General features: G+C 40.4%; 1 protein-coding gene across 1 annotated transcript; it reads left to right on the plus strand.

The window, feature by feature from the left end:
* The first annotated feature begins 1,488 nt into the window (after positions 1 to 1,488).
* On the plus strand, positions 1,489 to 11,543 carry Gtpbp8 (GTP binding protein 8 (putative)). The gene is made up of 6 exons (XM_059277364.1): positions 1,489 to 1,861; positions 2,351 to 2,449; positions 4,041 to 4,171; positions 5,263 to 5,362; positions 7,810 to 7,928; positions 11,277 to 11,543. Exons 1-6 carry the CDS (start codon positions 1,490 to 1,492, stop codon positions 11,344 to 11,346), a joined length of 891 nt encoding a protein of 296 aa, XP_059133347.1. The 5' UTR covers position 1,489; the 3' UTR covers positions 11,347 to 11,543.
* Positions 11,544 to 13,691: the final 2,148 nt, after the last annotated feature.

A 13,691-nucleotide genomic window follows, 5' to 3' on the forward strand; every position in this document is an offset into this window, starting at 1 on the left:
TTATCTAGGTAAGAAGTAATGGGGACTGGAAACACGATACTAACAGTGGATATGCTAAAGACTCACATTCAGGATGTGTCAAAGATTAAATCAGCAAGATTGCTGATGGATTAAGTGTGGGATATAAGGAAATAAATCAAGACTTTCCCTCAAGAAGTCTGGTTGGATCAATTGAAGGGGTACTGTGATAGGAATGAATGCAAAAACCCACAGAACAGGGGAGGAGAGAATATTAGGAACTCCATTTTGGACAGTGTATGTTGTGCACAGACCATGTGTTTTTCTGATCTATATGGCTTTACCTCACTAGGGCTAAATTCTATTCTCGATCCTAGCCCAGACAAACCTCTGGTGTAGAAAGCTAGATCCTGAATCCTAATATACAGCCATAGACTAATACCTGCTTCATATAGACAAAACACCAGAAACCAAGATACTGTCAACAACCAGGTTCAGATTATTACTGCAAGCGATGCACAATCCCATTTACCAGATGGGATCTTCTCCTATACTGATTTTGGCTTGATTTTCCTGAACTTACACAATTCTCTGTATTCTTTATGATTCCCATGGCAACTTTAATGGTGTTAGTTCCCTTAAATCCAATTCTGGTTTTCCACCTTCTCACTAGTAGATCTAACTGCTATGTGCATGTCTCACATAGATCTTCTGTCTACACTGGGAAGAGTTTGATCACCTATGTCCAGAGAAAGGATAGCATATGTCGACTCTAAGTCATCTCTCTAAAATTTATTAAAAGTAATGGAGTGATAGAGGGGGAAATAATGATTAAATGTTTGTGGTGGTTTGAATGAGAAAGGGCTCATTCATATGTTTGAATGCTTGGTCCCCAGTTTGTGGAAATGTTTGGAAAGGATTAGAAGGTGTGGCCTTGTTGGAGGTGGGGTTGCATTTTGAGGCTTCAAAGGCCTCCTGTTATTCCCAGGTCTGTTTCCCAGTTCTCTCTGCTTTCTGGTTTATGGATCTGGATGTGAGCTGTCAGCTGCAGCTTCAACGGCATGTCTGCCGGAGAGTTACAGTCCCTTCCCTGAAAACGAGGTGCTATTCCAACCACATTTCTCACCAGATCATTTAACTTTGCAAATGTGTTTTTCTCAGTGATGTGAACTTATGATTAAATGTCAATTATCGGTAAGACGACCGGAAACAGATGACAAATCGGGCTTGGAATGCTCTAGAGCTTCGTTCTATGGCTCCTTCCCTTGAGACTCAAAAACCACAGGACGAGGTAGGTTTTTCGCCTCTGGAAACCGCTGAAGACTTTCCCACAGAACACACCAATCTGATGCACAGTTGGTAAGGCCAAGGTGTTAAAGAAAGTCAGCAGGTTTTCCACTGCCGGTCCCCGACATCCTCGCAGTCTTTGGCGGTGAAAACCTCGAGCCGGCGAGAAGGCCCTAGAAAAACTACAATTCCCAGCAGGCGCCGCGGCAGGGAGAGTCTCCCTGGCGCGGTCCAGACCCTATGAATGAAATCGTCGCGAGGATCCTGGGAGAGGAAAATGGCGGCCGCTGGGCTGTGGCCTAGGGTGGGAAGGCTCTTTGAGATGGCGCCGGCACTGGGGCCTTGGCCCCGGCTTTACAGCACGTCCCCGGCCTTCGCCGAAGTGCTAAGGCTGCCGCAGAAACAGCTAACGAAAGTTCTGTACCCGCTGCGGGAACTGGAGCAGCACCTCGTCTCGGACACCGGGCCAGGCCTGATCGAACAGAGGCTCTTCGACCCCAGCCTGGAGGACATCGCGAGGGCGGAGAGCGTCTTCGCGGCCACAGCCCGGAACCGCATCGAGTACCTCAGCTCCGCCGTCCGCCTAGACCACGCCCCGAGCCTGCAGCAGCCGGAGGTGAGAGAGCTTGAGTTCGCCCCTGCTCATTGCTTGTTATCCAACGGGAGAGATTTAAAAAAAAAAAAAAAAAAATCAAATCAACAGAAAGCTCGGTGTGGCTGCACCAGCTCTGTGTGCAGTGCCCATGGAGGACCGCAGTGAGCCGCAACGTGGGTGCTGGGAATCTGGGAATCGAACCTCCGTCCTCTGAACAGCAGCCAGTGCCTTTTGTATTTCATGATGTGTGTTTTGCCTGCATGCATGTCTGTGCACCACGTGCTTGCTGTCGCCTTCAGAAGCCAGAAGAGGGCATCAGATTCCCCCTGGAACTGGAGTTTCTGGCATTTGAAAGCAGCCATTTGGGCTGGGAATTGAACCAGAGTCCTCTGGCAGCAAGTGTACTTAACTACTGAACCATCTCTCCAACCCCGCAAATAGAACATTTAGTAAATAAACCACTCTTCAGTTCTCTAAGTTCTCCATTCTCCTTTTTGCCCCTCATACTAGGTGTGTTTCATAGGTCGGAGCAATGTTGGAAAATCCTCCTTGATAAAGGCCTTGTTTTCGCTGGCACCTGATGTAGAAGTCAGAGTTTCAAAAAAACCGGTATGCTGGGTATCTCTTGAATTTACTAAAATGAGACCTAAGTATTGGAAGGTGCAAGAGATCATAATTGCTAAGTTCCTAGAGAAGAGATTTCTTTTAAACAAGTAATAAGGTAAGACATATCATTAGTGCCCATGTATTTCCTGAAAAAAAAAAAAAAAATATATATATATATATATATATATATATATATATATATATATTTATCTGAATTGACTGTAGAGGTCTTACCAATATCTTGAGGAAAGCATCCTTTATCTAAATCTTCTCTAATTGCCAAATTAAGTATTTTATTGCTGTTTTCTGTTTTTGTATATGTTAATGAGCATCTAGTTCTACATTGGTTGTAGGAAAAATGGGTTTAAAGTTGTGTTATCCTCTATAATCTTACACTTTCTCTACTCATACACACTCTCATACATTCTTGCATGTATACCAGTCTTGCTTATTCTTTTACGCAAGGCCACTCTATTCTTGTTTTCATGGACACTCTGCTCTACAGGCTTCTGTCATTTCCCCCATCTACTTCCTTTGCAATTCTGCAGACTCAGCTGGAATCTAAAGTAGCCTTTTTGCAAAACTCACCCCTGGTTCCCCTTACCTTAGCATCTGTTGCAATGCTCCATGTCCCCTACCCCTTTCATTAAGTTGAAGCTCTTGCATGAAACCACGAGGTGTTTGCTCCCCACTCCATGTAGTAGATTCTCTGGCTTCATCACTTCATCCTTGCACTTCATCTTCACTACTCTTCTTCCTCACCAAATAAGCCAGCTAAATCAGGACTTCTAGATAGGATGGATTCCAGTCTTGTATAAGAGGACAGTGGATGAGGTTGGGTCTTTTCGTTCTAGAATATAGAGTTCTAAACACACTTTCTAACAGATGGACAAATAAGTAACCAGGAACTTAATCATCATTTATAAAAACCCTCTCCATTGATAGGGTCTTTTCTAAGATCCAAACAGTTGGCTTTACATTGTTTGTCTTTCCTTTCCTGATTCCTAAGTGTTTCATGAACACAAAAGCATAGTAGCCGTATTTTATATTTGCATCAATTTTAATTGCACTTTATTTAATAATTGTGGTGTTGCACATTCTTTTAAAAAAATGTCTATGAGGACACTAAAACCCACATACAAAGCATCTTGGTTTAGTGAAACACTAGTTTGCAGATAAGAACTGCCCAACCTTGGATATGGTGTTTTAAGAACCTGTGTGATAAGATAAACATTTGATCAGCACCCAGCTCATGACTCTGTGTATTTGTTCATCAGAGAACTGGCTAATGGCAGACATACAACTTCAGTCTGGGTGAGGTTCAGACAGCAAGATAGGAGAGATTCTGAAATAGTTTGTCTCTGTCTTTTTAATATGAAATGTAAAGCTTTTAAGCTAAACGTATTTTATTAAAAAAAACAAATTGAAGAGATTTTAATTATTGGTGGCCACTAATCTTCACTTTTTTCCCTTTGCATTCATAATTATACTTCAACTTTTAATAAATATTTGTTGATTGAACAGAAACATTTCTAGTCATGAAATAAAGGACATATTTTAAGCCAGCTTTTTTTTTTTCCATTTACTTTATCAGGGCCACACAAAGAAAATGAATTTTTTCAAGGTTGGAAAATATTTTACATTGGTGGACATGCCAGGTTATGGCTATAGAGCCCCGGAAGACTTTGTTGACATGGTAGAGACCTATCTAAAAGAACGGACGAAGTAAGGAAATTTCTTTCTTACAGTAGTTATACATTTAGTCCCAAAGCCTTTTTAAAATCAAGGGTATTCTACACATGGCAGATACTTCAGATTTATGAAATGACTTATTTGTAGGTGCATTTTATCCTCATATTATTCTGCAATACAATATTGAGGACCAGAGTATACACCGCCTGTGTAGCTTCTGCCTATAGTTCAAGAAAATCTTAACTTCATTTATTTTCTCAAGGTGAAACTATAAAGAGTATTCAACAGTTAGTTCATTCATTTTTTTACGAAACCAAACTCTCAGCTAGCTAATTTTGAAAATTAAAATTGTTAGCTAATTGATTTAAATAAAATTCAGTAAACTCTGTCTTCAAGTAGCTCACTCATCACAAACTCCAAAAATGTTGTCTTTATTTTTTGATCTCCATAAGTAATCAAGCAATAATGTGTTTGAAGAATCACACAATCTAGAGGAAAATAATGTTAGACTTCTGGAGTATATAAAAAATATTTATAGCAGGCGGTGGTGGTGCATTTCTTTAATCCTAGCAGAGGCAGAGGCAGGCAGATCTTGAGTTTGAGGCTAGCTTGGTCTACAAAGAGACTTCCAGGATAGCCAGGGCCACACAGTAAAAGCCTGCCTTGAAAGAAACCAAAAAGAAAGAAAAGGAAAAAATATTCATTAAAAAAAATAGACTAGGGATGTATCTCAGTAATAGAGTACTTGCCTAACTTGCTAAAGGCTTTACATTTGATCTCAGCATCACAAATTAAATGTGTGTGTATATACATATATGTATATGTATACATTTGTAGCTTTACATATAAAAGGTGCAAAATTAAAGTAATAAAATTATAATAAATTTGATTTTTGTCTCTTTTTTCCACTAGACTTTAAGGTCTTACAGGAGGGGTCTCATTTATCTTTCTGTCATGACTCAGTCAGCTTAATATGTTCCTATTGAAATAAATTGGTATTTAGCAAATTTAGTTATTGAAAGTACAATAAACTGCATTGAGTCCTATTGGACCACAGGATGAAGTTCCTAGGAGAGAGAATGAGTTTATCTTATATTGCCATTATTTTCTTTCTATTCTTACAGCTTGAAGAGAACATTTTTGTTAGTGGATAGTGTTGTTGGAATTACAAAGTTAGACAATATTGCCGTAGAAATGTGTGAAGAATTTGCATTGCCTTACGTGGTAAGTGTTTCCTTAGCCTTACGGTGGCAATTAGAAATCACAGTTGGGATACATACACACATGTACTTGTTAGTAGTGAGCAGGTGTTTCCTCAGAAGATAGAGGAGTCCCTGGGGAGAGGGTCTGTGGGGAAGAATGCTTGCTACACAAGCTTGGGAACCTAAGTTCTAGTCTTTAGCACCCACATGGGAAGCTGTGTGGTCACATGCATGCCCACAACCCTAGTGCTGTAGAGGTTGAAGACCAGAGGATTGCATGATTGCTGGCTACCAGCCCAGCTCCAGATTCAGGGAGAGGCCTTGGCTCAAAGGAAAAAGGCAAGAGTGATGGAATAGACACATGTCCTCCTCTGGCCTCTGCAGGCAGACCCATGTGCATATGTGTACACACATACACACAACACATGTATACATCACATATACACCAAAAAAAAAAAAAAATCAAAAGTGCCTTTAAGTTCTGTGACACTTATTTTTTTTTCCTTTAATTTTTCAAATTTATGGAGAGGGAGGAAGGGGTGTGGGTGTGTGGGTGTGTGTGTATGTGTGAGAGAGAGAGAGAGAGAACACACACATGTGTGTACACATACACATGCCTGTGTCACCTGTATGCAGATGCCTATGAAGGCCAGAAGAGGGCAGCGGATTTCTCTGAAGCTGGAGTTAGAGGAGGTTGTGAGCCACCCACTGGGAGTGCTGGAAACTGAACTCAGGCCCTCTTAAAGAACAGTGTGTGCTCTTAACATATTGGAGCTATACAATATATAGACAGTTTCTTAAACTGTCCATCTAGTGTTCTGAAATGCTTCCCTTCCCAAGGTGTTTTTTATGGGAATACAAACATTTGTCCCAAACACGTTACTAGCTCTTGAACAGCAGCTCATGGTCTAGTACTTACGAAGATGTAACTAAAACTGCACCAGAAACAGACGATTCCAACATTTTTTTTAAGAATATAAAAATTCTACAGTAGAATTTTTATATTCTTTAAAAAATTACTTTCTGAGCTGGAGAGATGGCACAGCTGTTGGGAGCCCTGCTGTTCTTCCAGAGGACCTCGGGTTCATTTCCCAGCACCCACTCGACAGCTCACAACTGTCTATAACTCCAGTTCCAGAGGATCTGACACCCTCACACAGACTTACATGCAGGCACATGAAATAAAAAAGATAACTAAAAATTTATTTTAGGAATATCTCATTAGATTTATTTTTTTCTACTAGCATAAAATTGACCTACACCAAAATGCAGGTCAGTAGGTCAGTGTCCACATTAATTTTACTTTGTAATACTTCCAGATAGACTTTTAAAGTTTCTTTTTAAGGGAAGTGAAGAACTCAATGACTGTAATTTACTTTTCAAAGGATGTCAGAAACCACTAAACTGAAGCAGTGAAGTTGCATGTGAATAAAGCCATGCGACTCGGCAGCCACTTTTGTTGTATTCTTGGAATTGTGAAGTTCTTGGGATTTACAGAAGGCCTAGGAAGTATTAGGGACACTGTTATAATGCATCAAGGGATTAGTATAAAAATGACTCAGTATTATCAAACTGGCTGTGAAGTACTAGTAGTCCTGATTAAGTATCCCAGGTACCACTTTGTGACTCATATATTTCCGTCAGTTCTACCTGAAGGGAATACTTTCTTCTTTGGAAAAGGAATTAAGATATCAGCAATAATCCAAGTGCCCAAGAAGGGGGAAAAAGGGCAAACAAAAAGATGACTTTAAATTTTAGCCTAGGGGAGTTATAGTTCAGTGAAATACCACTTGCCTGGCATGGATGAGCCCCTCCACCAGCAGCTTCAAGTAAGAGTGTATGGGTGTTTGAGTGTTTAATGTTCCCTGAGAAAACCTGATATATTGAAATTTCACTTCTTCCTTGATTTGTAATCACCCATGATTTGACCTTCCTCCACTACTTGGTAGTTGGATAAGTAACATTCTAGATTCACCAAGAATACAACTGTAGTAGATATAGCCAACAAATAACCCAATTTCTAATTTTTCCTTTAGAATACTACATGTAAAATTGAACTTTTGGTTCCAAAATTGTTACATATTGGCAGCTTTATGTGGTTCAACCAAGTTATATTCACTTAAATATCTTAGACTAATACATTTTAATCGCATAAAACAGCTGACGTCAATTATAAATGTGGCTCAGTGGTTCTCACTGATCTTTAAATAAAGTCCAAGGCATTATGGTCATGTACTAAAATCATTGTTAAGTAGCGGACACACAGTGCACACTTCATATGTGACATTTTAGCTCATCTCATCATCAGAGCAAATTATTTATGGCTTGTTTTTATTCTATAGATGAGAATGTAGATAGAGATTAAGAAATTTACATGAACCAACTCAACTGAACTGAAAAATTATAGTTAAAATGTGTAAAACTATATTGATAAATTTTATTTCTAATACTTAAATTATTTTCCTATAGATGATATTAACAAAAATTGACAGATCTTCCAAGGGCTATCTTTTAAAACAAGTGCTTCAGATCCAGAAGTACGTCAACACACAAACACAAGGCTGTTTTCCTCAGTTATTTCCTATAAGGTAAGAGTCAAATTAAATTGCTCTAATAACATTGCATACTAAAAGGCTTTACTAGGCAGATCTCTGTTGAGTTCAAGGCCAGCCTAGTCTACAAAGCAAGTTCCAGGACAGCCAGAACTGTTACACAGAAAAACCCTATCTCAAAAAGACAAAAACAAAAAGAAAGAAAGAGGAAAAAAGCCTTCACTATGAAATCAGTGCTCCTTGATGGAGGTGCCACTTGGGAAACTGAATTTAGCTGTGCGTTCTCAGTACAGTCTATTAGCTTTATTCCGTCTCTTTTTTTCATGCTGGCTCTTCTTGTAGGTACTTCCTTCTCTTTCTACTTCAGCCTGGCTCAGCCCTAGGCCATGACTGAAATGAGAACTTGACAAAGCAGCTTTTACTTGTTGATGTATCTATTGTGTGTGCGGGCACATTCATGCAGTGGTGGCCTCTGGAGGGCAGAGGGCACCGTTTGGAGTCACTTCTTTCCTGCCTGCCACCTGGTGGATCTGCTACTTGAACGCTGGTCCTCAGGCTTTCAGTCAAGCCTGACTACCTGGTGAGCTGTCTAACCAGCCCGGCTCCTTAATTTCAGTGAGCACTACTTACCTTGTGGTAAAAAGCTCATTCAGGCCCTGACAGATCAGTTTGCCTAAAAATTGACAGGCTCTGTAGAGCTGAGTTCAAGACCAGCCGGACTACATAGTAGGACTCTCTCCCTCAAAAAATAATTTAAAAATTTAATATAAAATAGGCCTATATAAAGAAGAAAAAATATTTCAAGTTTGAATTAAAGTAAACAGACAGAATAGGTATTTTCTGAGCTGGTCAATTTTGAGACACTATGATAGGGTTTCATGAAAAACTTGGGTTTTTACTTCTATTGGGTATCTTGGGAGTAGTAAGTAATGTGTACTGAGGTAGATGGAGTATCAATCTCTGGTTTCCTTGCCCTGACTTGTTTGTGGGAGGCACCATGGTAATTTGTGAGAAGATAAAAAACCTTGTAACAGTTTGATGGAGGTGGATCTGTCCCTTTAGCTATATTAGTCTTATCAGTCTAGAGCAGATGGAAATTGAGATTATGAATGTGCCTTTCAGGATCCACCTCCTCCAAAATGCTCTTCTCGTTCACCTATGTTCAGATCTGTCCTGTTCCTTTGCCTTCATCCTACAAGTGCAGTGGAAATCCTGGAGGTGGGACTAATGTCCTAATTCCTCCAGAGCCCTTGGCATTGCCATAGAAAACAGCCACCGACTTTAACTGTTTAGGAAGAAATAAAATGGGTTTAAAAAGCACACAAAGTTAAACTAGCAAATCGTGCCTAATATATACCTATATTGAAAAAAAATGTCAATTTTAGTTACTATAAGCTGAGTTTGAATTAACAGCATGATGTTACAGGGAAAATTAATAATTTGGGGAGCTATATCAATGGAATTATGGAGTTCCAAAAAGGGATTGATGAGGCAATAGCCCCGCACTTTGTGTACATATACTATATCCCAAAAACGTGTCCTGTCAGATTGTGGCTTGACATTAACTAAAGCTATATAAAAACAGATGAGTTGGGGGAGGTGCTGCACATACAGCACGCTGCATTGATCTCCAGAGTAAACATGCCTGTTTCACATAGAAGGTTAAAGTGAGAAATGGGGTTACAGAGAGGATCTGCTGAAGTGGAGGGGCATGGGCCTTAGGGTCAGATAACATGTGGGTTTCTGTTAGAGGCTACCGGTTTTAAAGCAACTTGTTTCATTTTTCTCTGAGTCCATTTTCTCACTGGTAAATGTCACTAAAAGGATCATGTGTTGTGATTGATATATACACTTTAAATACATAATTCCATTTCTTGCCAGTCATCAGTGGCAGGGTTAGGCTTACGAGCCACATTATTGGATTCCTGGTGTTTTATAAAGGCATTTGCTTTTTTAGACATGACAGCTTTCTCTGCTGCATGACCCTGACACACATAGTTACCACATGTAACCAAAGCCCTGCAGAAAGCCACCCAGCACTCAGAATTGAGACATGGAAGCCTATTGTCCTGAAAGAAATTCGCCATCCCTTAACCCAGCAGTCATTCATAGGAATGTGCTCATGGCTCTCAAACCTTGGTAGACTTGTATATACCTGCTCACTTGCTTGTTAAAGCTCCAGACATTCCTTCAGAGGGAATTTGGCCTATTCACAATTGAGTACTGTAAATAAGTCAGGTTTTATTTTCTTCCTCTATGCTCTTAAGACGGTGGCTCTCAACCATCCTAATGCTGCAGCCCTTTAATACAGTTCATGTTGTGGTGACCCCCAACCATAAAATTATTTTCATTGCTACTTCATAACTGTAATTTTGCTTCTGTTGTAAATTATAATGTAAATATTTTTGGAGATAGAGGTTTGTCAAAGGGGTCAAGACTCACAGGTTGAGAACTGCTGTCTTAAGAGAAAGGTAAAGACACTTAGTCTGGAAAGATTTGGCTTTGAACCTATAGACAAAAATTAAGTGATAATCTTTATGCATGAACTCTGCCTCAACACGATAGAAAAGTATAAATGTGAAATGTCCGTATAGATTAATATTACGAATGGTATATTTTATAAATGATACAGGAAAAATAGGTGAGTAGGCAGAGTCTAATTGCTTCTGTACTTTGGTGTAGTAAAATTCCAAGCAGATGAGAACTGACTCTGGGAAAAGAATTGTGAGTTAACAGAAACATTGCACATTAATGCAGAGTGCCAGTTAGTGTGTGAACCATCCAACTTACATCTCTCCTTTAAATTATACATGCTTAGTTCACTTGTAAAAGCCATCAGAAGGCTGTATTTGGCCTGGTAGTTTTAGCCAGAAAATCCAAACTGCTGTCCACATTAACAGAACTGGTAGCACCATAGGGAAGATTCCACCTTTTATAAAACCAGAGGATGTTCAGGCCTGAGAGACCACAGTTGTCCACTTCTGTGTGGGAGACAGACACATAAAAGTCACAGTGTGTGGTGATGATTATTTTTAACCTCAGAATACTTCAAGATGTTTGAATTTTTATCACAAAAAGACCAAACTATATCAGGACTTACTCTGGAGAAGAGAAAGCAAGATGGAAGGTGTGGTAAAATGTTGAGAATCCTGAAAGACCTGGATCGGATGCTGTGGATCATCAGCACAGATGAGTGGGTCTGTCTGTTTTAGATAGTGCAGAATGCTGCCTGAAACTGACGAGACAGAAGGGAGATAGGGCAGACGAAAAGGCATTGCACTAACATGGCACCGTAAGAGTTGGTTGAGAGAAAAAACAACTTTGCATAACATGAATTCAGTTCTGTTGTAAGGGGAAACATTCCGTTTTCTTCTCTTTTCCCAGTGCAGTGACCCATTCTGGAGTCCATCTGTTGAAATGCTTTATAGCAGATGTGACAGGAAGTCTTAAGTAAACGCTCCCAGGGTAGATGAAGGTTCAGCGTTCTTCATGTCAACTGGAATTAAACATCTCGAAGAATTCCAATATTGTTTTAAATATTGTGCATCTCAACTTGCAGGAGAATCAGCAAGCTTTAAAACCTGCATCATCCTGAAGCAAAAATGAATTTGTTGGGGGTGAGGGTTATAATTAAATCATAATGTTCATTAGGACAGATGCTAGCTGCTTTTTCTGTTTTAACAAACTGACAAGTCCAAGAGCATATAGAAATACATGAAGTGAGACTCTGTTACTACTATGTGGAGAGGTTATATTATTAATTTTTTGTCTTATAAAAAGTGTCTACAGTCTTTAATGTTGTAAATGTGAACTAGGTAAGGTGGGGGTGCCTTTCTATAAAGCATGCATAGGTAAGTAGAAAAGTAAAGGACCTCATGTATGGTTATAATTCTTCCTCTAGTCTTTATTTGAATATGAAAAAAATTCTCAAAATTTGCCAGTTTATGGAAACACCAGTCTTGTAGAATTGTTCACTGCCCTTTGGGTGAACACAGGATTGATGATCAGAATCCAGGATTCAGGTTCTCCTCTTAGTGTGTGTTATTACTTGGTCCTTGGGAAAATCATCTGGTGTTTGCTACCTCGTTGGTGGCTATCAGCACCTTAGCTTTGAAAGCTAACAAGTTATATGGATGACAGCTGTACGTTTGCAAGCCCAAACCAGCCAAAGGACACAGCACAACTCATAGGCTTTTTCACAAAAAGCCTCCCACCCTGAAACAAGTAGCAGAGGTAGGAGGACCTAGCTTTAAGTGAGGAAATGGATTCACAGTCAGTGGACAGTTTAGAATCACTGTACTGCAGAGTTAGAACAGGAAGACTGGCTTTGACCTCCAGCTCACAGGAGCAGACTTCTCATAGAGATCAACTCTTCATGCAGTATCTTGGTGTTTCTAAGTGAGGCTGCTGTCAAGAGGTCAGAGCTGCGGTAAGGCTGTACAACTTTGTGACTTTTTAAAAACTCAATGGTAAATGTTTTCAGTTGCTTTATAATTGATAAAGTTAGTCTATTTTATCCTAATTAGCAGTATTTAAAGCCAAAAAAAATTTAAAAATGGCTGAGGAGCCCCCATGGAACTGGAGCAGGCCCTCTGGATAAGTGAGACAGTTGATTAGCTTGAGTTGTTTGGGAGGCCCCCAGGCAGTAGAGCTGGGACCTGTCCTTGGTGCATGGGCTGGCTCTTTGAAGCCTGGGACATATGCTGGGACACTTTGCTCAGCTTTGGTGTAGGGAGGAGGAGACCTGCTTTGGCTGAGTCTACCAGGCTGGCCTGACTCCCCAGGGGAGACCTTGCCTTGGAGGAGGTGGGAATGGGAGGTGGATTGGGGGGAAGGGCTGGGGGGTGGGAGGAGGGAGGACGGGGGAATCCGTGGCTGATAAGTGAAATTAAGTTAATTTTAAAATAAAAATATTAAATAAAAAAATTTCACAAAGCAAAACATAGGTGTCAGAAGAATTACATTCAAAGTCATCCTCTGCCAGAAGCAGAGCTATCCAAGCTTCCCATGGTAGCATTCTTGTGAGGTGATGAAGAGAACAGAAGTGAAGTAGAAGGAAAGCTTGCCCAGCAGGCCCGGCCACCAGGACACAGGTGCTTGTGTTGAGGGACTTTGAACAGCCTCAAGACATGGATGGACCTGTAGTGCAAGAGAATGTAGTTGAGTGGTAAAGCCATGATCTAGCATAGATGACGCACTAGGTTCCATTCCCACCCAAACACGAAACCTTGGGTTTTGAGACCAGAGGGTGAAGCAGGTATACTCTTCCCGGGTGCACATACCTAAGTGCCAAGCAATTCCTGTAGCTTGTATAAGCCCAGAGGTTCACACTCACACATATATACACACATACGCCACATACACTGATCACACATCTTAAAAAGCCTAGAAGCCGGGACAGGTCCCCAGAGCAGAAGGCAAGGTCCAGCCCTACTCAACACTGGTTGACACAGTAGTGTCAGAGGATTTGAAAAGACAAAAGTTCTCATACACTGCACTTAAAAACGACTGGAACGCCTAATGCTCCTTTCAGCCCATATCTGAGATGCTAAGAACTGCAAGTTCAGATTACAGAATTTATGACTATTTGCAGACTTTAATAGTAGAGTGTCCCATATCCAAGAGTCCAAAATCAGAACTATTCCAAACTTGTAACTTTTTTGAGCCTCATGTTTGTGGTCAAAGTGTTTGAGAGCAGAAAGCAGTTGTACTCTAGTTGGAGTATGGAAAGTCCAGATACACAGCCCACCATTCCCACCCTCAGGCCTTTGAGGCAAGTGTCCAGCTGTGCCCAGGCTT

This window comes from Peromyscus eremicus, chromosome 12 (genome assembly GCF_949786415.1).
Source record: "Peromyscus eremicus chromosome 12, PerEre_H2_v1, whole genome shotgun sequence".
NCBI classification, from domain to species: Eukaryota; Metazoa; Chordata; class Mammalia; order Rodentia; family Cricetidae; genus Peromyscus; species Peromyscus eremicus.

Excerpts from the sequence above, each read along its gene's own strand:
- Gtpbp8 (XM_059277364.1), top strand. The coding sequence starts at position 1,490 with ATGAAATCGTCGCGAGGATCCTGGGAGAGGAAAATGGCGGCCGCTGGG. Across the intron at positions 1,862-2,350 it reads CGAGCCTGCAGCAGCCGGAG|GTGTGTTTCATAGGTCGGAG; the intron begins GTGAGAGAGCTT and ends CCCTCATACTAG. Across the intron at positions 7,929-11,276 it reads CCTCAGTTATTTCCTATAAG|TGCAGTGACCCATTCTGGAG; the intron begins GTAAGAGTCAAA and ends CTCTTTTCCCAG.